The sequence below is a fragment of the Rhea americana genome, unplaced genomic scaffold (assembly GCF_003343005.1).
Source record: "Rhea americana isolate MKP2758 unplaced genomic scaffold, rheAme1 scaffold_172, whole genome shotgun sequence".
Taxonomy (NCBI): Eukaryota; Metazoa; Chordata; class Aves; order Rheiformes; family Rheidae; genus Rhea; species Rhea americana.
The window spans coordinates 582,625-610,584 of NW_028185839.1; the positions used below are offsets into that span (position 1 = coordinate 582,625).

Sequence of the window (27,960 nt, forward strand, 5' to 3'; positions counted from 1 at the left end):
GTTTCAAGTCACCCTCCATAATCAACCAGAATTACTGGGAGACTTTGAGAAGACATAGGTATAAACATTGCCAAGCACTTCCGGTTACTATTTTCCGTTCTTGTAACTGAACCTGGAATGACTAATTCATGTTGAAACTTACTGTTACAAGCTCAGTTCTTTACCTGTTTTATATATTGCTGTTTATCAGCCCATCTCAAAGCATGCTGCTACAAAAGTTCTTGAAAATGTATATTAAAAACAAATAGGAAAAAAGCTTCTCAACTGAAATCAGCTCCATTTGCAAGAACTGAAGTACATCATATTTGAAGATGTGCTTATTTCCTTAGCAGATGTATTTACTTTCCATATTTGTTTAGTCTATTTTTCTAATATATCAAATAAAATTTTATGACTATTTTTCCTGGTTAGAACTTAATTCTGCTACTTCAGGCTGAAACTTGATGTACATTAAGGCAGCCATTCTCGTTTAAATGCATACCAGGCTATGGCCTAAGGGTTTAGTCGCATGTACATATTTATTTGATAGTGAAACCACCTGGAGTCCCTGGTTGCTTGTTTTTCTCCATGTCCTGAAGTTTGTCATCTTGTCACTTGTGTATACAGACAGGTGTTCATGCTACTGCACTGTAAATCATACTGCCAAAATCGTCTGGGTAGCTTGTGGGGATCTTGTTTTTTTCCCCTCTTGCTTTGTGTGTCAGTGTGTGTGGGAGGGTAGTTGCTACTGAAAAAAACATAGTATGTAGTTACACCCTGGGTGCCAGTCTGTTCTTATTTTTACTGTGTCAGTTGTAAACATTTGGCATGCTTTATTATTCTCTTGCTTAAACTAGTGCAGCTTCAATACTTCTCTGCAGTTTGTACTGAGGATAATTAATTCTCATCCAGACTAGAATTTGGAAAAGATTCACTTTCCACTGTAGAGAAGATTGCTTTCTTTGTACATTTCCGGAATCCTTGTCAAAAACAAGAAAATGAAGGAAATTCTCATGGGCACAGCAGAGCTGCCTCTAGCATACATGACTGACAGGAGTAAAACTTATTTTTATCCTTTTTAAGTAATCTGATATGAACATGAAATAGAGCACAAGTCCATTGAGCAAGGAGAACTCCTTCATAAAATGATGTTTGTTGTAAATCATCCTTTCCTCGAACCTGAACTTGTAGTGCTGTTTTGCATGCTGCTATACTTGGGCTGTAAGGATGCCTAAAACCCTTCCAAATCCCTACCCTAATTGTTTTCACATTTTATATTTTCAATACTGTATTCAGTGGCTTATGCTGCTCAGATACAGTCTGTATGAACTAATGCATTGCTGTGCTTTTCTGCGTTTTGGGGTTGATCATTTTTAAGTTGCACAGCAGCACTGACATCTAAGCTTGCTCTGGAAAAGTAGGAAGCCTCTCAGGAAAATTCATATTGCATTGGAGGTTTGAGGTAAATACCTCAAATTTTGATAAATATTTGGTAAATACTGAGCTTTAGTTTGATAGAGTGCTAAAAAGAAGGCTGACCAGTTAATTGGAATTTTAACTGCACAAAATTACCCCTATTGGATAGTTTGGGTCTTTGTGAACCTTAAGACTCCTCTTCCATCTTGAAGTGTGAATATTGTTTGTAGCAAATCAGTAGAGTAACCAATTAAAAATGGAGCTGTTTATACTTTTTGTTTTTATTTAGAGGAATTTCTGTGGCAGTCTTTATGGTAGCATTGTGACTGGAAAGAGCTAATAGTAACTGTCACAAGAGGCCTGAAAAGTATAAGAGGTTGTCATTCTCTTTTTACAGTTTAGGAATGGAGACGCAGATTGTATGACTTGCCTCAGAGCACACATGATGTCTGTGGCAATGCTCAAGTCTTTCCTCATGCTATTTAAAGGGCCTGATTACTGATACTATTTTCGCAGTAGTATTTTTACGAGACTTAGGTCATGTTGCACTTTCTTAGTACCTTATAACAACTCTTATTGTCAGAACCTGTTTGTTTATGAGATTACAAACCTAGAAGAATAAAGTGATTTGGATAATTTTGGCATGGGGCTTGTGTTCGGATGTTTGATAATAATTGACCTTCCTTTTGTGGAGAAATCTGGCTCATTGCACAGCTGCACGTGTGTGTGTGTGCCAGTACATTGCTGAGGAGTGAACAACTGGTGGCAAGCGTTATTAGTCCTGAATGTGCAACCTGATGCAGCAAATAGTAAGCAAAAGGTACTTCAGGAACAGTTGTTCTGGATATTATTTAACTATATTCCCCAGTCAGACTACTTGTGTTGAAGGGTAGTTAGCAGGTTATGAGAGATGAGACAGCATTGTTCTATTGCTGCATAGGAGCTCCTATAAACTAGTCTGTCTTCCAAATGGTAGCAAATGTGAAYTCAAAATGACAGATCCTTTGGCTCTCATTGGTAAAGGATGACACAGACAGCTGATGCAGAATTTAAGTACAAGTCTGCAGCTTTGTATAGCTAACAWAGACCTTTATATAGCTAATGTAGACCATGTGAGTATAGGGCATCTTTTAACTTCTGTGAACCATCAGTTGTAGACCTGATTGCAGCAGGGAGCAGAGGACCTCAYGAAATTTCTAAAGATTCAGCGTCTTCTTCATGCAAGGTAATGTTAGATGTCTTACTGAGTTGAAACAAAGCCGAGTTTCTTTCTGTGCTATACACAAGACTTGTCATAAAACAAAATCAATCATAAAACAAAATGTGTTTGATGATGTTTATTAAGAAAAAAACTTACTTGTTTTGTTTCTCTGTATTGTTTTTAAATGCTTACTGGGCCAAATAAACTATTAATATTACTCTTAAAACTAAAGTAAAACTGATTGGTCCATAATTCCTCAGCACTTACTAACTTTTTATTCAGTCTAGTTTTTTAATTTTGGGTTGGTATTAATTTTGTTGCCAGTATACTCAGTTGACTTCACTGAAGTAAAAGCATTTAACACATCTGTCTTTTCAGGGTCATGTCAGTCTTTTGATGCGAGTGACAGTGCTTTTCTTGGTCTTTGTCTTTTGCTATGCATGTTCTACCTAACATCTTTGCTTTTCACATGTGCTTATGGTGGTTTTTATGCTTTAGTAATCTGACCTAGTTTCCATTTCTTGAATGTTGTCTTTCTATATTTTAAGGTCAGTGAAGGCCTCTTGACTTGGTCAGCTTCACTTCTTACAGTACTACTTTACTTTTTGCAGTAGGATTACTTGGATACAGTAGCTTTCCTTTTAAGTTATCAGATTTCCGTAGCTTTTTTTTTTTTCCCCTTGGGCTTCTCCATATTTCTTTTTTTGCCTTGCAGTTGCCTTCTGTGAGACTTTCTTGAATTTGTTTAGCATCTGCTGTCTTGAAATCCTGTGCTGGTTTTTTTAGAGCTGTTCTTACTGTTTTAAGAATTGTCAGCCATATTGTTTCATGGGTGCTTTTACTGAAATTATATTCCAACTTTATTTGCTTTACTAGTTACTTCAAATTAGTAAGAGGGATATTCCACATTGGATTAKCTCTGTATTCTCTGTTAGGACAAAAATGATTACTGGTGAGTATTTTAGGAACTTGTTATGCAGTCTGTATACAGTAGAATTAATGCAATGGTAAAGCTCTTACTAGTTAGTGTTGTTCTTCATACCTGCAAATAACAGATTTTTATCAGTGTAATTCTACCCAGTGTTTTGGTGAATTAGATTTCAAAATATGTTGTGCTGCAGGCTTAACCATACTTCAGGGATTTGGGGTTCATTAGATGCATAGCCCTTTTTCTAGGTTCCTAACTTCCAGTTTTTGAGTGTGTGGGTGTATGCTGCTGCAGAGGGGTAACAGGAGAAAGTGGTGCCAAACTCATCAGAGAGTGTTTGTGCGGAGAGAGACCAAAGCTGGAAGAACGAAGAACATTCTTCTGCCTCCTCCCTTCTCCCTCTGTCCTCCCAGTTGTTACGGTTTTGTACTAGTCTGATCTCTCCATCTCAGCTCTGCAAGACTTAAAGTTTGAACRCACAGCTGCCTTTTAGTGAACCTCCGTGACACTGGAAGTTGACAAACTGTTTTAAGTATTTAAAGATTTCTTGGTTATTGCTGCAAGAAAACAAGACTGTGCTATGGTGAGAGTTTTAACCCAAGGAATGTGCTGTCACTGTTCCTAAAGCCATTCATGACAGAAAATGGGTTTTATACAGGACCTAGTTTTCTGACTTTTAGTTTTCTTATAACATTTTTATTATTTCAAAATTTCTTTGCCTATTAATTTTAATTTCTAAGTATTTGAGTAGCTGGATAATTGTTTAGTTGCTGTTGTTTTACATCATCCTTGTGTTAGGATTGTCCTTTTTCTTTCTTGACCCACAGTCATTTATTACCGGTAATAAATTAGGAAGCAAAAATATCTGAGATCTTACTTGTAATCTTACTAACAGATATGGAAAATCTGTAACTAGCTACTGTCTGCAAACAGCAAAAAGAAAAAGATTTTTCTTCCAACTGAAGTTTTAAAAAATATGTGGTACTTTTATAAAAATTTTTTTGAAAAGGTGACTTTTGTTTATTGCCTTAGATAAAAGATAGGGGAATACATTTTTGACACAGTGCTCAATATAGTGAGCTTTTGTTAATCATTTGTATGATACATGGAACAGTCCTTCCTGAGTAACTTGATCCTATTAGTGTATGCATATTTAGAAATCAATCTGTGACAGTGTCTTGTGCTCTTAATGCATGTAATACTAGTTAATGATGTAATTATGTAATACAAATAAATACATATAATATATGAAATTATATAATACTTACAACAGTACTTACTGCTTGTCTTAAATGCATTTTTGTTTATACATGCAGGGCTCTGCCATAAAACTTCATTTTTTTTTCTTTCTTTCTTTTTTTTTTTTTTAAGAATCTGAGGAGCATAACCTGTTCCTTGATAAGAGTATACTTTCTCTCTATTTGAAAATGCTTTTTTGCTGTCTCTGAGGTTCTAAAGAGTAATAGATTTAAGTTAATTTTAAGGTATCATTAACAGTTCTTGTTACCATTACATGGCATGTTATCATTAACAGGGTCCGGCGGGGATGCTCCAAATGTTTCAATGATTTCAATTACTAGGAGAGGACGGACTAGTGAACCACCTGAGGTCTCCATCAAACTTACCCTCTATGATGAGAGAGGGAAGGATCTCTGTTTTACAAGGGAAAGGAAAAAAGTATGGAAGCGTAGTGGTTACAAAATAAGGAAAAGGCTGCGTATTTTAATCTTGTGTCAGAGACAAATGTTTCTTAATGGTAGGTAATTCAATATTGAGAAGCAAGGCAAGAAAATTTGCTTCAGTTCTACAAGATGAAGTTGCTGACTTTGTGTTCTCTCTTGATTGCTTGTTTTTCTTTGGAATGCTTGCTGTATTTTGCCTAAGTTTGAGAGATTTGAGAATGTTTTGTTTTGCCTTTTGTTATGCTGGATTAACAATTTGCACTCAAATGTGGTGAGACTATCCTTCAAAAATGCTGTTCTGTGGGATGGGTGCCTGAGAGTTTTATAAGCAACCAAGAAGCAGTCTTTGGTGTAAGAGTCTTCATAATGTCTTTAATAATATTTCTTGTTAGGCCKCTTGTGATCAAATGTTTTTAGTTGTTTATGATCTTCATCGAAGGTTGGGTCAATGTAAGATGCTTTCTGTTTTTAAAAGAAGTAAATATTATGCRTATGATAGCCTAATGCTTAGAATTATTGACTAGTGGGATTAGAGGAAGTATCATATTTGTTCATGTGTCTATCTAGGTGATTAAATTTTAATTATTATTATTATTGTAAATACGATTTTATGATTATGCTAAACTATGTTTATTATGATGAAGTTTATTTATAAACTAACTAGAATGGACYGCAGTTACGAAAGGTACTTTTTGAACTGAGTGCTCCAATTTAGATCTTTTCCAGATTTTAAACCAATTTTCTGTATATGTTATGTTTTCATACACTAAAGATGTGTGTAAACTGCTGAATCCGGTTGAAAACAAGGTTTGTGATAGAAAACTGAGCCATAATCTTGGGCAGCTGTAAATACATAGATTTTTCAGAAAAATCTGAAGTAGATATGCGTTTTATGTTGTGTTGCTAGTCCAAAGAACAATGTAAGAAGTCTGGGATGTTGAAAATGAGACACATCTAGGAAACGAAAGATTTTGTTTGGGGCATTTCTTGTGTTGCAGTCTGACTCCCTTTTCCTCCTTTGTTTGTTTATTTTTTTTATTCTCATTCCTTTTTCAGATCTTGAATCAGATGACTGTGCATCCATATACATCTTTAATGTAGACCAACCATCATCATCTGTAAATCAGCCGATTTGTATTCCTCGCCATGGACTGCAGTCTCACTCCTCTCCTCTGTCGCCACCTACAAGACTTCAGAGTCATAAGAACTATGAAGGGACTTGTGAGGTACCAGAATCCAAATATAGTCCACTAGGTGGACCCAAACCCTTTGAGTGCCCTAGTATTCAAATTACATCTATTTCACCTAACTGTCATCAAGGTATTGAAGCCAATGAAGACGAGCTGCACACAAATGGCACAGAAAATGAGTATATGGAAAGGCCGTCGCGGGACCATCTCTATCTTCCTCTTGAGCCATCATACAGGGAATCATCCCTTAGTCCAAGCCCTGCCAGCAGCATTTCTTCCAGAAGCTGGTTTTCAGATGCTTCCTCCTGTGAATCCATTTCCCATGTTTATGATGATGTAGACTCAGAGCTAAATGAAGCAGCTGCTCGATTTACCCTTGGCTCTCCTTTGGCATCTCCTGGTGGTTCTCCGAGAGGTCCCAGTGATGAATCTTGGCAACAGCCTTATGGATTTGGGCATGCCTTGTCACCTAGACAGTCTCCCTGTCATTCTCCTAGAACTAGTATTACAGATGAAAATTGGCTAAGCCCTAGACCAACATCAAGGCCCTCATCAAGACCTACATCCCCCTGTGGGAAACGACGACACTCCAGTGCTGAGATTTGCTATGCTGGTTCTCTCTCCCCTCACCACTCTCCAACTCCATCACCTGGCCATTCTCCCAGAGGAAGCATAACAGAAGACACATGGTTAAACACTTCTATTCATAGCGTACAAGGTCTTAATTCCGGCCTTTCGCCATTTCAGTGTTGTACAGAGACTGACATCCCTCTAAAAACAAGGAAGACCTCAGAGGATCAAACTGCCACTTTATCTGGAAAAATTGATCTCTGTCCTGAAGAACAGGGAAACTTATCATCATCCCTTGAAACCGCAGTAGATGACTGCTCTGGATCTCAACACAGCTTGAAAAAAGATTTGCCTGGAGACCAATTTCTTTCTGTTCCTTCGCACTTTACTTGGAACAAACCAAAGCCTGGCCATACCCCTATATTTCGGTAAGTGGTTAGAAAATTTGTAAGTAGTTCAGAAGGTTTTCCTCCCTTTTTTCCCGTTCTATATATCTTACATAGATGTATCAATGTGCTTATGTTTCAGTGATGCATTAAGACTTTAAAAAGAAGAGTTATTGTAGCCAGCTAAATGGCATAATTAGAGGAAAATAAGTTGATGCAGCAAATGCCCATCTGTTTTCTTCTTTTTAAACTGAAGTAGCCACTTTGTAATACAGCCAATTGACTTAKTAATGAAGTTTGCTTGTATGAATGCACAGAGCCATACAGAATCAAATGTGTGCAGCTTTTATGCATGTTTGCATTTTAAGCTGTTACACTTAATCTAAGTAGTAAAAAAAAATTTAATATAGCCAAGCAAATTTGACTAACTTGATTTATAAAAACTGAGAAAACCCAAAAGGTGTGGGTTTTCTTAATTTGTTTTTGTTTTCGTTTGCATCTTTGATCTGGTTCCAGATTCTAATTCTAGACAGAAAACAAATTTGCATATCATACTGAAATTCATATAGAACAAAGTGATTTGTGGGCTGTGGTTCGATGGGTATTTGTATCATTGTGGTGCTGATTTAAATGGCACTTGCTGTTCTGTAGTCCTGTTGTGTCTCTTTTAAGACTCCACAGGCATCAGCAAATGACTGTCTTGATACTGAGTGGTAAGAAGGGTAGGATTCTCCAGACACACGCTTTACTTTGAAAAAGGCAAATCATAAATCCTAAAAGTTAGTGGCAAAATACAACATTACTGTCATGGTGAAGTCATCTTTGCAAAGCATTTGTTTTTTTAAGGAGCACATTCTGTATTTTTTATTTAAAAAGAATGACTTGGAAATTCTTATGTTTTTACCTTTTCTTTTTCTTCCTTGAAGTAGCTGAAGCAAAATAAAAAAGGAAATATTTCTGTCAAATCTTAGAGGTGTTCTACAGCACACCTATATGGCACCTTTTCTGCTCTCAGGGCGTTTGAACTTCTTAGCAAAAAAATTAGAATTAACTTAACCAAGTTTTCTGAAGAGGCATTCTTCCCAGGGACCTCCCTCCAAAGCACGACTTGTTGAAAAGTGGATGCTGGCTTTTCTGAGAACATGCTAGTTTTATATCATCAGTAATTCCCCTTTTTAGTGGCTTTTTCCAAACTTAGATATCAATCTTGCATCATCTTCACATCTTGATGCATCATTTCCCGATGACTTATCAGATGAACAAGCCTGTTGAAGAAATGTTCTAGAATACCTTTCCTATTTCTYGGTTGAGCACATGACAATTCACAGGGATGTGGGTCTTGTGGAATATAAAAGCACTTACTCATCTTTTGAAGACTGCTGTAACTGACACTTTCCTTGTGGTTTGTGCAGTTGGGGAACTAATGGAGAAAACTCACCCGTAACTCTTAGTGTGTGCTTACAAACAAAAGTGAATGAAATACTAACCCATACTTGCAGGATACAGTGAAATATTCCTAAAACAAATGGGAATAAAGTGAACCATAGCTTTAAAAGCTTCCAGAAGGGTTAACTTTTAATGCATACGGTCAAAGAGGCTTCARTGTTCATCTGAGTTCTAACACTGAATTTTTGAGTTTCACTGCTAGACATTCGTGCTGATTAGATCAGTGTTGCACAGAAGGTTCATTTTTTATTAATACCAAATCTCCTCTCTTAATTTTAAAACTAAGTTTTTTTTTTTTTAGAAATTCTTTAGAAGTTTTTCTTTACAAGATTAGATTATTTGTCTCTAAATATATTTAAACAGCACCCCATTTTGTCAGTTTTACGTAATTGTAAAATCAGAGGTTTTAATTTCTTCTCAGAAGGGTACTGATTGTAGTTAAATGTTTCTCTAGTTGCAAAACTGAGAAGAAAGCAGAAGACAAAGACTATACGTGTTCACAAGTAAATTAAATTATTAAATGACGTACATTTGCTGACAGAAAGTCTGACTGTTGAGTTAGTGGAAATGGTTGCATTAGCAACTATATTCTTAGTGTTACATTGAACTACTGAGCACTTGCAGGCTGTTCCACAGATGCAGTGAGAGCGTGCATCTTCAGCATGTTCAGCCGTTTCATTCTGTTATCTAATATTTTGATTTTAATGTTTGTGAAGCAGAGAAGTTAAGCTTACTCTTATCCTTTAACAATGAATTGCAAGAAGATCCACTATTTCTTAAACAGTTCACAGATGGTGACCAAAAGCAAGCACTGCAGTTACCATGTTTTAGAATTAGATTTATTTAGCATAAAAGATAGGAACTCTTGACTTTAAAATATTTCTTCTCYTTTTCTCTTTTATAGATGTATGTGTATATGTATTTATATAAATAAAATCACTCATCTTTTTAAATATCTTGATTGTGTTATCAGGTATGATTTAGTGCACAAAGTAAACCAGATTACAGATTTACAGAATGTTAAATAGTCATCAGAGAAGAAGGTGCTATCTGCACACTTCATATCATGTCAGATGTAAGGTAAATTACTCCCACTTGTACTGAGGGGCAGTTTACTGTGGCTGAGTGCACACAGGTCAGAGTAGTTTCATTTACTTGCAAGCAATACCCAGGTTCATCTATGAAATCCTGACTACACTATTCCTTTCTTCTATGTTCAGTAAGTGTAGAATGCTTTTATTTATCTAAATATAATAATGTATAACATTCTTTTGTGTGTTTTAGTCACATTTGATTCCTTGCAAATAATTTTGAACAAATAACAAGTTGTCATCTGAGACAGAAATACATAATTTGCCAGTCTGTGTAGAGTATGAAAAATATACACGTATTATCTGCCCTGTGTCACRTTCCTGCTTCCTAGTCAAAGATAAGCATAGATGAGTGGTGAGGGACAGAACGAATGCAACAATTTGCAGAGAGGAGAACTAAATAGTTCCTTCTCATCTAGGAATAGTGAAGGTCTGAGTAGTATATTAGCTACAGAGTATCTGCCAGTGCTGTCATTAACCAGATCATTTGCAGGTAAGAATTCTTTCGATTGCAGATTGACTTGGTCATTTTGCAGAATGCTCAGCAATGAAGTTATCTTATCATTTTATTTATCACTTGATTTATCATTTATTCTTGTTACTCTTATTTTAGATACTTCTCTCCCCCCCCCCCCTGCCCAAAGTGAGGAGTAAGAATTGTGTTTGTCTCATGTTTCCCTCCTAAAGTAGTGATAGTGTACCTGACTTCCCCATTTGCTCCTTACTCCATTGTTTCATGAAAAATGCTGATTTTAGGGCTCTTTATTAAGCATCTACTATCAGAGCTTGAATTTTACCCCCACTTGAAAACACTCAAACTTTTTTTTTCACTGAGTCTCTTTAAAAACCACGTTTCTAGGCTTTTACATAAAGCAATTTCAGGCGCTTTCATTAATTGGATTCTTTTTTCTTTCATTCGTTTTCCAAATGTTGTATTATCTATTTGAAAAGAAACATAGATGGTTCAAGTTCACTTTCTTATGTAGATGGTCATTATCAGTATAGGCTATAAATAGTCTAGAAGAATACGAGAGAAAAGTATTTTTTCCTAGAGGCTATTCATATTCAAATAGCTAAATTTGATCTTCCTGCTCGTGTTGAGGTGCCATCTGAAAGAGGTCAGTATGCTCATGTGAATTCTCTTAATTTTATCCTTGTCTTTTGAAACTTTGTGGAATTCCTGTTTAGTGGATATACCCATTAATATGATTCCTTTTATTAAAAATTTCTTGCTTAGGCTCCAGGCAGCCTCTGTGAGTTCAAAGCTGCAGTATGAGAAAGATGAGTAGCAAATGTTATTTTGAAGTGATATATACGCTTGTTTTACAGAAATTGATGTTCTTAGTTATGGTGCTCATGGCACTCCTCTGTCTGATCTGTCCCCAGGATAAGGGTTTACAATTGCAAAATTTCCAGGAAGTGGGGGAAAAAAGTCTGTTTTACAGTATTTCTTTTTTAAAGCTTTTTTTTTGGGGGGGGGGGAATGTGGGGATGACCCTGAAACCTCTGATGAAGAAAAATTATTATAATACTTATGGTGGAGACGTATCAGAAGTAAAATTCATAACAGAATTCAAAGCAGATCAGCGCCATTTGTGGGCGAGTTAACAATTGTCACAGACCTATGGACAGCGCTGATATAGGTAACACTGCGGTTGTTAGATGGGTGGAGAGTGAATTTGAAACAGTGGGGGTTCTGTTATTGATGCTTTGGGGGGTTTTGTTGGTTTTATTTTTAATTTATGGCTTATAATATGAATGATTAGTGGGACAGTAGACTAAAAGTTTTACATRATAGACCTTAAGAGTCTAATTTGTGTCAAATAAGCATTTGTAGGATAGTATACAATGAGTGATTGAAGAGTTTGTATTTTGTTTCTTAAACCCTTGGAGCAAGTTTTTGACAGGAGCAGATTGTGCTTTTGTGTCCACTAGGCAACTGTGGCAGTATTCATTAATGGGCAAAAATCTTGAAATAAAAATTGTTTTTTTACACTGCTTCTTTTATGGAATTCTCAGTTGTAAGTTGACTTTACATAATAGTATTCTCAATGTTGGAAAGAGTTACTATTAAAACTGCTATATAARCTGATGTTTGTTTTCAGAGTGCTGTGTTGCAAATCTAATTCTAGAACACCAAGAAGTGATAGGATATCAAGGAGTTTCTTTGTGCCACGGTGATGAAGAACAAACAGGCTTTGGTTGTTGTATTACAGTTTGGAAATMTCTAATGATGGATGATTCATGGCAGTCAGAGTGTCTTCCTTGTTACTGTCTGGCAGTTGCTCCTGAAAACTAGGATTGCTGACAGTGTTGCTTAACTCTTTAGGAGAAAATAATGTTAGGTAGACAAATACTTGGAATAGTTCTCTTTCTTGTCTGAATTCTTATTTTGGAAGTTTGAGGAGCAGAGAGAACAGAACTGTGTTTTGTTTTTAACATAGTTGTTGGAACTTCGGTCTTAATTTCAAGAAGAGCAAACCATTCAATGTGAGTGGACTACAGACAAACTTATTCTGCCAAGTAGTTATCCGTCTGTTTTCTGTTAAATAGAAATAACAGGAGTTATGCTGTGTTAGCAAAACTTTCAAGTGAAAATATTTGCAAATTGCTAACTTTGAAGATAAGTACCAACTTAAGTGAGACAAGCAAGAGAACTTTGAACCTCTTAGGTTTTTAATAAGCTAGACCATTGCTGTAATGTTTACGCACTGTTAATGAATCTAAAGAAATTCAGATAGTGTTTTAATCCAGGACCGCTGTGCTATAGGTATGATAAGGCTGTCTACTTTGTTCTGACATGATAGAATGCAGATTTTACTTGGCAGTATGTTTAATCAGTATTCTGAAAGCATATTTAACTGTGGGTTTGCTAGAACACTGATATTTTATACGTAAATAGCATAAAAAAAATCTATTCATAAGCCACTGTGGCAGGTGAAATGTCCCCAAAATTATTAACTCCAAAATTACTCTACCTGAGAAAATGTTACTCTGTGTAATTAAGGACAGCCACAGAGGTTTTGGCTCTACAAGCATCGTTGAAAAGGACCATCGTATGGGCACATAGTTACRATGTCATTCTCAAGGGTTTGCTGTGTCATAACATTCACTTGTCACAGGATGACTGTGGCTGTTGGTTATTCCTGGCTAAAACTCAGAATGAGAAAAATGTGTGAAATATCCGTTGTATGGTCAACAGGGCCTTTCCTGCAGTCACAGATTTTGGTGTATTGGGAGTGGTGTAGATGGGAAGTGTTATTTCTGCTGCCATATTTCTGCTGCCACTGAGAAATGATCAATAGGTCATTCTAGAAGACCTGTGAATCTTAACCTGTAGAGGAAATGGAGAGTAACTTTCACTGGCATTTTGAAATCCTCATGGAGATCTTCAAAAGGTCATTATTAGGACCAGTGACTGCAAGGAGGTAGAAGCATGTTCATGCAGAATGGCTAAAGGGAGTTATTGTATCAGCCTCACTTGCATTCAAAACCCTTCTAAGCAAGGAATCCAGGAGAGCATTAGACTAAAACTGAGTTGATCACACAAGCACTTCAGTCAAGCTACCAGCACAAGCAGTTTCTGCCTGCCTTTATGCGACAGCTGTTTGTCTAATGAGGTACACAGTAAGAGTGCTCCAGATGGAAAATAACCATTTTAGGGTTTTAACTGATTATTTTTAGTGGTTGTCATTGGCCCCACAACAGTGTATGTGGAGCAAAAGAAAGAATAAAGCCTAAGTCCAATGCAGAACCACAGCTGCAATCCAGTATCCAWTGCTGACCTGTAGGATGCTCCAAAGCAATTTTGTTTCTAGGGTTTGTTTCTTCCTGTGGAAGAGGAGCAGAGTCAGCCCCAGTGTCCACAGGTTTCCAAAACGAAATCCGTATGGACTCATTTGACTGCCCTTATGTTGAATGTCTCAGATGTCTTCAGGTTGTGCAACCTGAATCAGTTCTGGCTTAGAAATGATGGTTGTGKGTGAAGATATGAGTTAAATGAATTTTGTGAACACTGAAGTGATGATTTTAAATACGCTGTCTTCTGTTGAGGGTGCTACTGAGGGCTTCCTTCCTTACTTCTGAGTTTCCTTTAATAGCAGCTGTTCTCCAAAGCCTTTAACCTTGATGTGATAGGAGCTCTTGGAGGCTTGCATTAATCGGATTATAAACTCTCTTGTTATTGCTGGAAGAACATTTGCAAGTTTATGGATTGGTGCTGTCTCCCAACATGCTAAAACTTGATACAATAAATCTTGCAGGATGACTGTCACTCTTTTTTTTTTTCCCCCCGTTTTCTGCTGTAGCATTTGTAGATTTACTAGTAGGCTACTGTACTGTTAATAAGGCTTTCTTTTTTTCATTTAAAGAGAACCAAAACTTAGAGTTAGTTCTGTAAAAGAGTAAGCCACAAACTATTGTAACTGTAATTTGGTAATGAACCAGGTAGACTCTTCCTAATGAAACATGTGGAAGTGGCTACAAGTGTGTTCTGCCTCACATCAAAGTTCAGAAGTGAGTGATTCTTAACAACGTAAGTTCTTCCTTTTTTAAATATTTTGATCTGAAATGACTTGGAAAAAACCCACAGCCAGCAGTTGATCTAGATTCTGTGTTCTGAATGGAAAGTCGAATGGCTTTATCAGTATAATGCAAGTGTCATCGTGCTGTGTAAAGTGGAAGAGGCTGAAATCTTTCTACAACACCAGCATGTTTCAGAAGAAACTGATTTTCCTAACCTTAAACACATTCTAGGTATTCTACAAGCAGTGCATCCCTGAAATCTGAACTCTAATGATGTCTGTGTAATGTAAAACTTACCTTAGTTTAATACACATTTTACAACTGATAAACCTGCCATGAGTCAAAAGTCTAGGTGAGACTTCAGTTTAATGCTGATCCTCAGCTAATAGTTAGTCAGAGCAAAGCTTATACATAAATGCAATAAGGCTTCACAATTATTTTCATGTTCCATAATCAGGTATTGTGTGGCTTCACTTGAAAAGTTGTTCCCTACGCCCCCAAAACACTGATGTGATCTTTCTGTTCTTGATGTTGATTTCTGCATGGAGTAGAAAAACAGAAGTGTTTGTAGACTCTATTCTGAACTGCTGTTTATTTTAGTGTCTGGGGTGTCAGTTCCATGTGACTTCTGGAACATAACAGCGCTGGAAGCTTAGGAAGCTGCCACTCCATTATAGCTGTGACTTAGTTAAGTTTGGAGAAGCTATATAGACAACTGGGGCTCTGGTAAATTAATTAGAGTCAAAAATTTACCTTTCAAGACTGAATGAAACCACACAGATCACCGATTCAGTTTAATGTATAGCCCCAGAACATTTGGCACAAAACAACTGAAAGGATGATGGGGACGCATTATACATTACATTTTCCTGAATACTTTATATTACACTGATAAATTAAATACATAAAATCGATATCCTTGTAGAACAAAAAGGTACATGAAACTGTACCCTAAAATGTTTTAAGTTGCACTGCTACCCAAAAGAAAAGTTGAGGGTGCTAGAGACAGTAAGAATAAGTTTAAAAGAGAACAATTACAGCTTGGTTTCCAACATCAATTTTTTGTTCTCTAAGTGGAAGCAGCTGCAAATTTCTAGGCTGCTGCATCTAGAAATAAGTTTAATGCAACACAGCCTGAAAATCTTAATACTGCAGAATTTGTTTGGAAAACTGCATTTTGAAATCTTTCCAAATTTTTGATATTTTAGGCATCTGCATATGCGTATGTGCTTGCTCTCATGCTGATATTTTCTATTTGTTCTCAAAGAATAACAAAATCTTAAGACTTGGTTTCTTTCCTGTCTCCGTGTTTGTTCTAGTATTGCAAATATTATTTTAGGAGATAATGGGAATTGATAGAGCTGTCTGATAGAGCCTATGCCATGTTTTTAATAGTTGATTGCAGAAGGAGTAAACCTCTCTGTGAGGCTGGATGGAGAGTGATCATAATCAACAAATATTTTTTTTTCTTGAATGATTTTAATATATAATATTCAGTAATACCTCTTAGTACCTGAGGTCATAGTCCATGATCCACATGTTATATCAAGTTCCCTTGGGGACTGTACACTGGGTTCACTGTGCACACAAACTATTTTGGCATATGTGGCAATATGAAAAAAAAGTTTTCAGACATAGTAAAGACATTTCTTTTTAAACTCTTTTAGTATCTTCTAATTCTGACATTTTCTTTCCTTTTTCAGACTGAAGACTTGAGTCCTCTTCTTCAGTAGCTATAAAAGTGAATGACAAAGTCTAGTTGCTAGCCAAATAGTAGCATTTAGGCAGTACATCTTGGCCTGTGGTAAGTATCTGGAAGGATTGGGCTTATCCTGCATTCCTATGAGTTTCTTCTTTGATTCCTGATATCCAGTCCTCTCCTACCCAGTAAATTCTATTGCTGTGGAAGAAGGACCAATCCTCAGACCTCCTTATGGGGAAAGAAGAGTCATTGCTATGTTGAACACCCGTAGAGATGACTTATTGCTCACATTTCTCTCTTTCGGTAAGAAGGAAGGGAAACACTCTTGTTCTTCGCTCCCAGAAAAGGGCTTCAGGAGAAACCTTTTACCTTACAATGTTTACCCCTCCTGAAGCAGTGCATAGTGGAGGTACTTCCTGAAGCAGCAGGTCAGCAGGATTGTAGGCTGTGCTCCTTGAGAAGGCCAGTGAGTGGTGCCTTTTCTTCTCTCTTTTCCATGCTTTTACCACCAGCAACACTGTGACTAAGGCAGATGTATGGTGCTGCAGGCTGAGCCCAAGTCCATCCAGATACTTGCTAAAGACAGAACTTTCTTATTTTGTTCAGTCCAAACATTCTTTCCCATTGGTGTATATGTTTTATAGGTCTTGGTTGAATTCTCCAGCAGGTATAATTTATCTTTCTTGGGTTTATAGCTGTTAATGTTTATGGAAATTTGCATGGTTTTGGATTGGTGGTGGATTTTTTTCACCACTTCCTGTAAAGAGGAAAGAAATGGAATTGAACATTAGCAGAAGATGATACAAACGATTATTTGACTGTCTCCTTAAAGCCTGACTTGTTTCCGCAATCGGTCAGTGTGTGATGTTATAAAGTTATTTTACTAGAAGTTTATTTTTAATGAAAATCTTCATATGCTGTACACAGTGCTATAAAAATTCAGGATAAATGCTTCATTTTTAAGTTGCATTGATTTGCTCTACCAGGTAATTACAGACCTGAATCTAACTTCATCTTATTAGAATCATAAGTCTGTAAATCTATGCAAGTAAAAGGGTAGGTATGAAAAACTGGTGATAATATGTGACTTACTTCCCTCGGAGGTGCTTCCATATTACTGTTGTTATTATTGCATTTTTTTTTCCTCCTTCCGTGGAGAGGGTTTACAATTGTAGGGTAAGCTAAGTGTCTTTGCTTATTGTTTGTTGCACAAAGTCTTTATGCTGAAATTGGGCTACTAGTCTTTTAAAAACTTGGATCATCATATCGTGTTTAATTTAATGATATTTAGCAAAGTGTAGCACTAACCAATCTTAAAAAAGGCAAAAAAAAAAAACAAAAAAAAAAAACTTTAAGATAGCAATGCAGACTGTTAAAATGTAATGACTTACAGGCCATCAATCTTGCTTTAGAGTCACACTGAAATTAGACTGTTCCCTTTAACACAATTTAAACTTGCTTGCTAGTCTATTTGAGGATAAAAAAAATAACATAAAAGTGGTTATGGAATAGCACTGGTAGTATGGGGCATGGAGTCATGCCTTTCTTTTAATCAGGTAATGGAAGGAAGAAATACAGCACTAACAACTCCAAAAGAAATGCTTCAATTAAAGATTTTAATGCATCAGCAAAATTTTGGATTTTTCAAGTAACTATGTTAGGCTAATAGCTATTCTTATTTGATAATCATTTGTTAGACAAGTAATATAATTTGTTTGTATTTTACAGTGAAGTTATTTTCATCATACTCTAGCTGAATGGCATAGTTCATTTAACCATAGTGTGAATATCCTGATTGCAGCACATCTTCATTGCCACCTCTTGACTGGCCTTTACCAAGTCATTATGGGCAGTGTGAACTGAAAATAGAAGTCCAGCCTAAAACTCATCATAGAGCTCACTATGAAACAGAAGGAAGCAGAGGAGCAGTAAAAGCATCTACTGGAGGACACCCTGTAGTGAAGGTAGGAAGTCTGGTTTTATTGAATAGAAGATAATTTTTTATTATTAACTGTGCTCACTGGTATTTACAGTACCATAAATTGTTCCATTGAGTGTAGCTTGCCTCCCTCCATCTGTAAGATTTCTCTCTCAAATATATCTTCTTCAACACAGCAGTTTAGTTTTGTATGCTTAAGAATGTACCATTTGCTACAATTACAGAACATGTAACAGTTCATTTTATGCTTGCTAAGGGCTTCACTGTGCAATAATATATTAATTATCAATTCAAAATGAACTTTGAAAGGAATATGTGAGGGGAAAAAATACACAATAATCAATTACTTGTAGGTATACCTGAATACAGCTTCATTTGAATCAAGTATCGTCTTTCTTTTGTTATTAAGGGTAAGCTGATGGACAGTATAGATGCCTCAGTTGAAAGAGTTTGTTAGCTCTTGTTCATTTTTTTAATTTCATAATTTCTGCAAAATGCTCTCCACAGGCTCTGTTAAACTTCACTAAAATATCTGGAGTAAATTAAACTTGACTTTTCTTTCTTCAGCAATAACCAAAGGTCATTACGGACAGTTTATTTGTCGCTGTCTCCTTAGAAAGTAAGGCATCACCTAGTGTCTTTAGATGTGGGCTGGTAAACTGCAAGGGAAAGTCAGACTCATTCTTTGCTCTCCTTTTTTTTTGGTCRTCATTTCTGTTGCATTAACAAAATCAGTCGAGCTTTATTTTGTTTCTCAGAACACATTGATCTGTTTCAGGACTGAAGAAAATRCAGCAGTACATCTCACCTGACTAATAGTGGGTGGTAGTACTTTCTGTTTTGATTTCTGGTAATCACCTTTAACACCTGCTCTTGCTGGGTTCTTGTATTAAGGCAGATACCTCTGAAGTCACATTCTTTAGGCTATTTATCAAACTGTTTCTTCTTTTTTCCTTTCATAACTCTGTCTGTTTCTTTCCTTTCTCTCTCTCTCTAAAAGTGCTGTTTCTCTGCATCCCATCTTATTTTCCTTCAATGTCTTTCTTCCTTTTTATATATCTGTTCTTAAACCAAGCACTTTATCCAGCCTTTGATTTCTTTGCAGAGTTCCTTAGTGTTCTCTTCATAGTCACAATTCATGGCCTAACCAACTCCAGCTTTCTCCTACTGTCAGATCCGCTAGACTTCTTAGCGTAACACGGACAAGACTTAAATGCTTGTCAGGAAGGTCTGTGTGCAAACTAGAGAAAAGTGAGGATGCCTGAGCTAGGCTGGAATCTGAAAGCAATCAGTGGAGCAGAGTGCTTCACGTGGAATATTGTGTTGCTTTGCCCAGGTGGAGAACAAGGAGATGCAACTTGCATGTGTCTAGGTGCTGGCACTGGAATTTAACACATCATTAAAAAGGTAGAGCACGGGGAGATTTTAGCTGGCAAAAATAAGTCTCTGCTGAACATTTGTTAACTGCATTTGTTTTTTGTTTGTTTGTTTTTGTTTTGTTTTTGCCCAGGGCTTTTGTGTACTGCACTAATATTTGCACTAAGGGACCATGTTTTGCTGATGTTTATAAGATGAGACAGACAAATTTAGGGTTTCTTTTGCTTAAAGAACAAGATACTTCCAAAGTGTAGTACTAGCTGCAGGTTAGAAACAACAGATCTTTGATCCGTGTGAATTATACTGATGATTTTAAAAGCTACATATTTACATTAGAGTTGTGAAGTAGCTTGCTGTGGCAAAAATTGCTCTTTTTGTAAAATGGCGGATAGCATTTATGTCCATGTTTCCCAGTCTCATGTTTAAACTCACAGATTGTACTCTGTCTCACTAAATTAAAATGAATAGAAATGCAAATCAATATTCTATTTTGCAATTTGGTCTCTTCCAACTGAATTAGAATTTAATTGTTGTGCTTGATGGGAGAGAGGAAGTTGTTATGAAACAAAACATTGATTTATATCAACTTTTTACTTGCTGCAAGGGGAAATAGTATGCTATAGGTCAAATCTGGTGAAACGTGAATACTAAATACTGTAAGCAGATGTAAATCACTTAATTTAAATACAAAGGYGCACTCTTTCCCAGCACTTCCAGAGGCTTATATCACAAATCCAGATGAGGAAATGCATTATTATTTGTACCYGTCCTAAGCTTTTCTTTTTGGTAATCTTAGCTTTATGCCAATCACTTCCCTGTGTGCGATCACTGCAATAAAACAAGCTTAGCATTTTCTTCTGTAAAATAACTGTATGGCAGCCAGTGTCAGAGACAAGAAAGGATGTGGGGATGCCTGAGAGTCTGTGTACTTTTTCTGGCTATAAAGTATGTGTTGCTCTTGAACAGTATCTTATAGAAAGTTAGAGTAACTATAACAAATTTTGGAACTATGAAACCTATGTAGTTTCAATATGCAGTTGATGTGAGCTTTAAAGATTGTAAGATAGTATATAGCTTCAAGCCATTAATCTATTAGTGCAAATCATTAATCTATTACTAATACTGTACTGTACCTGTTGCTAGGAAACTAAGCTTCTGACAAATTTGGCATGATCTGTTGTGAGTATGTTTAATCAGCTTAATTCCAAATGTGAGGAAATGAAATGAGTTGATCATCATGTCTTGTTTTATAAGTCCTCGTAAGTTTATAAGGAAGCAAATTCTTTAATTGAAATTATCATGTTTTCAGCTGTTTTAATGGCAAAATGTTTTAAATAGCAGATATCTGCCTTTTTAATCTCTGCTGGCTTTGGGGTATGTTCCAGCTAATCTACATCATCTAAAATGATTTATTTTACCTTGTAGAAAATCTACAAGGTAACACTGATAGTTTTCACAGGGAAGGAATAAGTAACTTTACAGCATAGTTAGCTGGGGGGTAGGAGGGGGTGTAGCATTTTGAAATTTTGTCATTGTTGAACCCTATGGATATTTTGTATTTAGCAGTCAGGTGACATAGAAAGCCTCTGAGATTTGTCTACCATTACCTTTCTATTTCAGGAAGTCAGAGTACCTTTTCTTTTTTTTTTAACAACTGAAAAACCTTCTTAACAAATGGCTGCAACATTGCCTCTAACTCTAAATGAAGGATCATAATTGCTTGAATTTTTTTCCCTCCCTACAGATAAAATAATACATGATAAGTGATGTGATGTTTACATTTTCAAATTGTTACAATGAGATTTTACTGTTATCTAAAGTGGTTAAGGTTCTTTTGCGAGACTTTCATTGGGTAGTATTTATGACAAAAAACATTTGTATTTTTAAGTAGGCAGGCGTACTGCACTGTAAGATTCTCTCAGGAAAGGTTTCTTTACTCTCATATTTTAGCTTGATGATGTAGGAAGGTTGAATTTTCCTTAAAAAGCATTGTTTTGTATACTATGATGCTCCTGCTGTTCATGTAGACCCTATCAATTTTCTGAATTTTCTTTTCTATATTTAATATCTTTAGGTAGTTAATTCTACAAGCTAATTGTGTTGTGTACAACATATATTTCCTTTTTTATCTCTTGCTTTCTTAMTGTTGTGAGGAAGTCTGTCTATATGTTAATATTCTTGAAACTTTGCTATTTTGCTGTATGTATGTTCTTCTCATATGTGCAAAGGAGCATCTGTGCTGAGGCCATCTACCACAGTGGGAATCAGTTCTAGATGTGAACTACAATAAGGATAATTTATTTTAAAATTAATGGTCTATCTACAACAGACACTGTATAGATTCCACTTGTGAAAGACATGTCCCATGCATGTACGACATATTTCGGACAGTGGTGGATATTAAGAATTCCCCTGTACCCTAAGTGTTTTTTTGTCTCACTATGAAGAGTTTAAGATAAAATAATTTCCTTTGCCATATGTAAAATTATTACAGTAGCTGATTTTGGAGTAACAGAGAAGAGGAAGCATCATGGAATCAATCTGGACAACTTGTAAGCACTACACATGAGGAAAGGTGTACAGTTAAAAATAAAAACTATTCTTTTAGAGCTCATGCACTTTTAGTCACTAACAAGCAAGCAGTAGTCTCCTGTGTGGGAAGATTTTCTGGAGGCCTGCAAAAGGAGGGATAGAATGGCAGCACTGTTTAAATTGGTCACGGAGCTTGAAGTCGTGACTGAAGATGATGGCAATGGATGAAAAAGAAAACTAATTTTGAGCTACTTAGCAAATTCTGAAAAGGGAATATGTCTTCAAACAACTTGACAAACTGCTTGAGTTCTGGCACAAGAAGCTATAACCTACAAGAGAGGATCTAGCTGAACAATGTCAGAGATAGTCCAAGAAAAATAAATTAATGAAAGTTTATTTAAATGGGTGTCTGTTTCCTGGCCTGTAATACTAGGGCTGTCACCTTCTTCCAAGTAATCTATGTGACCAATTCATGTAACTATTTAACAGGTATAAAACATCTGGTTCTCCCTGTTCTTCTCTAAATCCAGTGACCAGCGTGTCTGTTGTGTTTCATGACTCTATTCTTCCTCTTTCTGCCTTTTACTTTTCAATTTTTATTTGTTTTTGTTATTGAATTTGTCCATCTTCTCATACATCATCAGAAGAACAGGTAGTGTTAGCTCCGATTGCTTACTGTTGTTTGGTGATAGCAATTCACAAATAAATGTAGAAGGCAGAAAGAAGGTCTTGGCCTATGTGAGCCAAGTGGTAGGCTATTTGGGACAAAATGTTGACTTTTAAACAAGATTCTAAAAACACATCCTTTTAAAAACAATTTGATTATGTGGATATCTGCTCTAGAATGCCAAAAATGCATGTCAAAGCTTTTATTAAATGTAATCATGTAAAATATGGAATCTAAAAAAAATGCAGTGGAGTGAAAAAATGAAAAATGGCACACTGGATCTGTAGTGACACAGTGGTTTGCTTTTTGTATCGTTATGTTGTTACCACATTGCAGAAAGGTAGGTTTTTCTTCCAAAGTAAAATTAGTTTATGGATTTTCTGTAAATTATACAGGTTATCTTGGAAGTAATCATCTGAAAAATTGTCCACAGAATAATCTTGTATCAGGAGTCAGGATTTCAGGAGTAACACTTTTTTTTTTTTTTTTTTTTTTTTTTTTTTTTTTTTTNGATAGTGTGGAGCAAACTGCCAATCAATACTAATATGTTGATGGTTGGTTAGCTACAACCAGCAATACTGCACTAGTGTGAAGTTACACTGCTAGTATAGCATTATTTTATGCATGAGTTGATCTTTTTGGGTAGGGTAGAATGAGGTGGGACTCTAAACTAAAGCACTCTTCAAAATATGCCTGAAATTAGCATTAACTTTCAACCTTGTCTGCAAGAAGTGAGTGAGTGAGTGAGTGTGTGTGCGTGTGTGTGTATGTGTGAGATTCCAGAAACAGAAATCCAGGTTTTTAAACCTAGAATATGTTCAGTAAGTTGCCTATTCATATGGAATCGTCACCAGTGATGCACTCATATTAGCAATTTTTTGTTTGCTTTAGTCCTTTTCAGGATCTCTTTGTCTTCATGATGACCTTTTAAAGGATTTTAAAGTTGGACTTGTGCCACTGTGTCTAATAGTTTATTAACATCTGTTTCTTTTACGTTTCACTTCTTTTATTTTTGTTTCAGATTTACAAGGTCTGTATTAGTTTACGGTCTTCAAGATAGTTTACTCAATTACAAATTACTTAATAGCAAAAGAGGAAGGATACTTTTGTAATGTAGATGCTTTTTCATCTTAGGTCAAGATGAAAAGCTACATCAGATAATCAAGAGAGACTGAAAACAGTACCATACTTCAGGATAGGGAAATAGATGATTTTGTTCATTTGTTTTATCATTTCCATTTTAAAATTAGTCTTTTGTAATGTTAACACCTTTGTGGAATCAGAATAAAATAAATCCTATGCACTATTAATACTTTCTGAGGCAGTGGGAGAGAGGGAGAGGGGATTGCTCAGTAGGCCTGAATGGAGTTTTCTTCCATTAATTTCTCTGGCCTCCTTTTGGAGTAATTCATAGAGGATCAGAGGCCACCACCTGTTGCACTTCTGTACAGCCACAAGGGCTGACTGTGGTCAATCTGCTTTTCTGTAACTTCCCTGAATTCTAATTTCTTGGTTTAGTTCAAGCTTAACTTTCCAAACTGCCACTGCTGATAAACTTATGGTAAACTGCACCACTAGCATTAGTCACTGTGTGTCTCTTCCTTGTTTCAGTGTATGTTCATTCTCAGGCCTTTACATCATGCTTATCGCTTGCTTTATTTCCCAAGGTGGTATGCTGCTCAGTTTGACAGAGTAATCCTTCAGCTTTTTAAATAACACTCTTTGCAGCATTAGGAAAGTAGGTGCAAAGCACTCAAAAATGAAACACTTGTGGAGAAATGTCTGAAGAAAGAATTCTGGTTCTTCAAAACCATTCACAGGTTACTCTTGGGTATTGTTGGGCAAAAGATGCCAAGTTTGCAGGCCACATCTGCGTTGTCTCAGTGGGCAAAACATCTCAAAGGGTTTTTTCCTTTAGGTTTTTCTTTTTTTCCCTTTATTGTATTACTTTAGTGAGGTCTAACGGATTTAGGTTGGTAAAGCCTGTTTAAAAGTGGACTTAAATTAAGCAGTGAAAATCCTTTTCCTCTTGGAAAGTTTAGATTTTGTGGTGAACTATACCATATCCTTTCTTATAATCTTCTAAAGTAACAATTTCTAATCAAAAGAACAGCTTTATCTTCACCTTCATACAACTGTGCCTTCATTCTCCACTTTTACCTACCTTATTGTGTAACCTTGGGGTGCTCTAAGGAAAAGAGGAGCCACTTAGCTGCATCCAGCCACCATGAGGCCATCATGAGGAGAGTTAGTTACAACATGCTTTTCCAATCAAGGTCTTGAAAACCTAGGAAAACTCCATTTGAAGTGCTTACTAAATGCTTATACTTCTCTACATAGTTGTGTATTTCTTTCCTCCCTTTCTGTGCCTGAACTGAGATCTTTCTTTATTTGTTTATTTTTAATAGGGATCCTGATGCATTTGGTGAATCTACAAGTTATTAATTTGGTCTCTTCTTCATTTAAGTTATCACAGATTCTTCCCGTGACATGTCTTTTGTTTATTTCAAGGCAGAGCCCCTTTTTTTTCAGAGAGTTTATTTGTATATAAAAAGCTTGCTCTCTAATCAGCCTACTTTACCAACTCAGTAATGCTATAAGCAGTGAATTAATTGGGTGAAGAGCAGGAGGAGGAGTACGGAAGTGTCAACAGAATCTTTGTCATCAATTAGCAGCAAAGGAAATGCATATAAAAGATAAAACATAATCATGAAAAAAGTGAAAGTTTTTGGCTTAAAAATGGCAATTTCTTAATGATTACCGGAAAGCTTTCAGGAAAATTGTTTTTCAAATACAAACAAACATTTTTTGGCGCTTTTTGAATTGTCATTGGTATCTAGCATTACTTGACTGGTAAGTGTAACAAGCAATTAAAGAATGATTTTTGTAACTTTTTTGTTTGTTTTTTGGATGAGCTTTAGTTTAGAAGTCCTGGAATTTAATGTTTTGATATTTTGTTCAAAGTTCTTTTTTTGGTTAAATTTTTAACCTGAAAGAATAGGCATGTTAAACCCTGACATGGCTTCTGGATTTAATGATACTATAAAGGATTGGGTTACAGTAAAAGGAGTTTCATTTCTATTTTCAGAAAAATAGGCTACTTCAAAGGATACTGTTTATTCTCTGATAAGTATTTCACCTATTTTCCATGAAACGTATTTTTTTTCTGTTGTATATTAATCTGAAGTCATAGCTCTTACGAAATCACATCCTGTGGATAAGTAACATCTAAATTTGAAAAGAAATTGGTAATATTTAGCATACAGCAACATAGACAAACCTCGGTTAAAAAAAAAAAAAAGAAGAAGAACAAAGAAATAGGAAGTAAAACTTCTACATATGAGTGACTAAAAAAGGTTTTCTGACAGGCTGGTCGAGTGTTGCAAGCTTTCCTTTATCAGAGATCAGAGTGTGGAAATGATGACATGTGAGCAAGATATGGCCCCAATAAAACCTACATGCAGTCTGTGGAAAAAACAGTAACTTTTTTTTTCCCCCCAGGTTAATGTCTCTTATTTAATGTGGCCTACTTCTTTTCTTCAGAAAGGAAAAGTTTCTCACTGCTACCATCAACTTCCAAGTTTAAATGCTACTTTCTTCAGTAGTCTAATTAATCTATATAGTCTCTAACGTTAATCTTTTCTTAAGGATATTCCATATGTTCGTTAGGAAGGTAGTTTCTGTAACATAGCTGCTTTCTGGCTGATACAAGATTCTCTCACAGTAACTTACTGTCTTTGTAGTTACTTGGTAAAAATTGTAAACTAAGTATTGACATGCATGAGTTCATGAGTTTGCTGTGTGCAGTATAGTAATAATGCTGGAACTGCTTTGGCGTGAAGCTCTTCTAGCTTATCCTGTAGTGACCTTCAGTCTTAGCCTTCCAGCTTTAGTTTAACTTACGCATGCACTGACCTTTGCTATGGAAACGATATAGAAACACAAAAACAACTTGGCTGAGTTTCCTCTGCAAAGCAGTGGGTGGTGTGTCAGTATTGTATTACAGAGGAGGGTTTCTAGAGGTCAGTAGTGACACGGTGCAGTAACTTATTAGTTGTCTACAGCACGCTGCTTGCCGCTCTTGGGAAAGTGGTGTATCTTTGAAGAAGAAAATTAAAAATACATATATCTTTGTAGTGTGCAGCTCTAAGATGCATATTAATAGAATAATGTCGACAGGTAGATGTGAAAATAGACCTGGTACTTAAGCAATAATTTGAGTTGTTTTCTGTAAGTGGCCGATGCCTGTATCTTGGGCAGGCTGATACTGTAGCAGTTTATTGTAATGAGAATTTATCGTGGCGATTTTTGCTGCACTCACCAATAGGTTGTATAATGGTTTGTTAAATTAAGTAACTATGGTCTGCAGAAAGATTATATGTTTTTATTAAGTATGTTGTGGGTTCTTTACTAAGGTGAACTAAAAGTACAGATACCATGGCTTCAGCAGGTATTTGAACTAAGTATCTGTAGTTCTAGTTAACTATGTAGATATTTTCCCTATAGAACAGCTAGCAAAATTTTCAGTTAAACTGACTTAAAATGTTTAGGCTGTTCAACATACAATACTGTACATAAAACAGATGAAGTAATAAGAAAATGCCACTGAGCTGTCAGTGAAACTGAGAAGAATTGGCATTTTTTCTAATGAGAATAAAAAGTATTTTTAAAAGGAGTTTATTTTAAATTCCTGATTATACCATTTTTTCCGGATTTGAATTTGATTCTGAACAACTAGTTGATTTTCTTATTCACAAGACAAGTATTGCATGAATAAGGGCAGTTCAGGCTCCAAATATCGTCCTCCTTTGCGAGAGAGATGACRCCATCCCTAGGAGACAGAAGGTAACTGAGACTCCTTGATAGTTCTGTCTCCAGCAGGGACTGAGCGTGGTGGGCAGAGAAGGATTCTGCCTTGCTTACCCAGTAAAGGTTTTGTGTAGAGAGAGACGTACAAGGTTTAACGTCACAAAGATTATACGTACTACGGACTACACAATGCTTTCACACTCCACAGCAAACTGTTGAATGCAACTGCAGTTAAATAAGGCAGGAGTACTTCAGGGTCGATTAACAAGTCAATCCACCATTGTCCTCTGTTTTTAGGAATAATATGAGATAGGCTCTCTTTAATAATTTGATCACATAGTGCTGCGCACAGTATGCTAGTTTCACTGAAGGAGAACCTTGAATGGTTATGTAATAGAAACAACTGTAATGTATATTCTCACTGAAAACTGCTGTTGCAGTCCCAGCCATTGAAGAGAGGCCTTAACTGTATCATTACCTGATATTCCAGTGCTTCACTCTGCAGCTTTAATTTAGAGACA

General features: G+C 36.1%; 1 protein-coding gene across 1 annotated transcript in view; it reads left to right on the plus strand.

Annotated features, from left to right (window-relative positions):
* Window positions 1–5,042: 5,042 nt before the first annotated feature.
* NFATC3 (nuclear factor of activated T cells 3) overlaps window positions 5,043–27,960 on the plus strand; it is a 60,085-nt gene continuing 37,167 nt past the window's right edge. Inside the window, exons 1-3 of the mRNA XM_085301132.1 lie at window positions 5,043–5,280; window positions 6,263–7,394; window positions 17,917–18,079. Coding sequence (XP_085157258.1) covers window positions 5,043–5,280; window positions 6,263–7,394; window positions 17,917–18,079 — 1,533 coding nt within the window. The remainder of the gene's footprint in view (window positions 5,281–6,262; window positions 7,395–17,916; window positions 18,080–27,960) is intronic.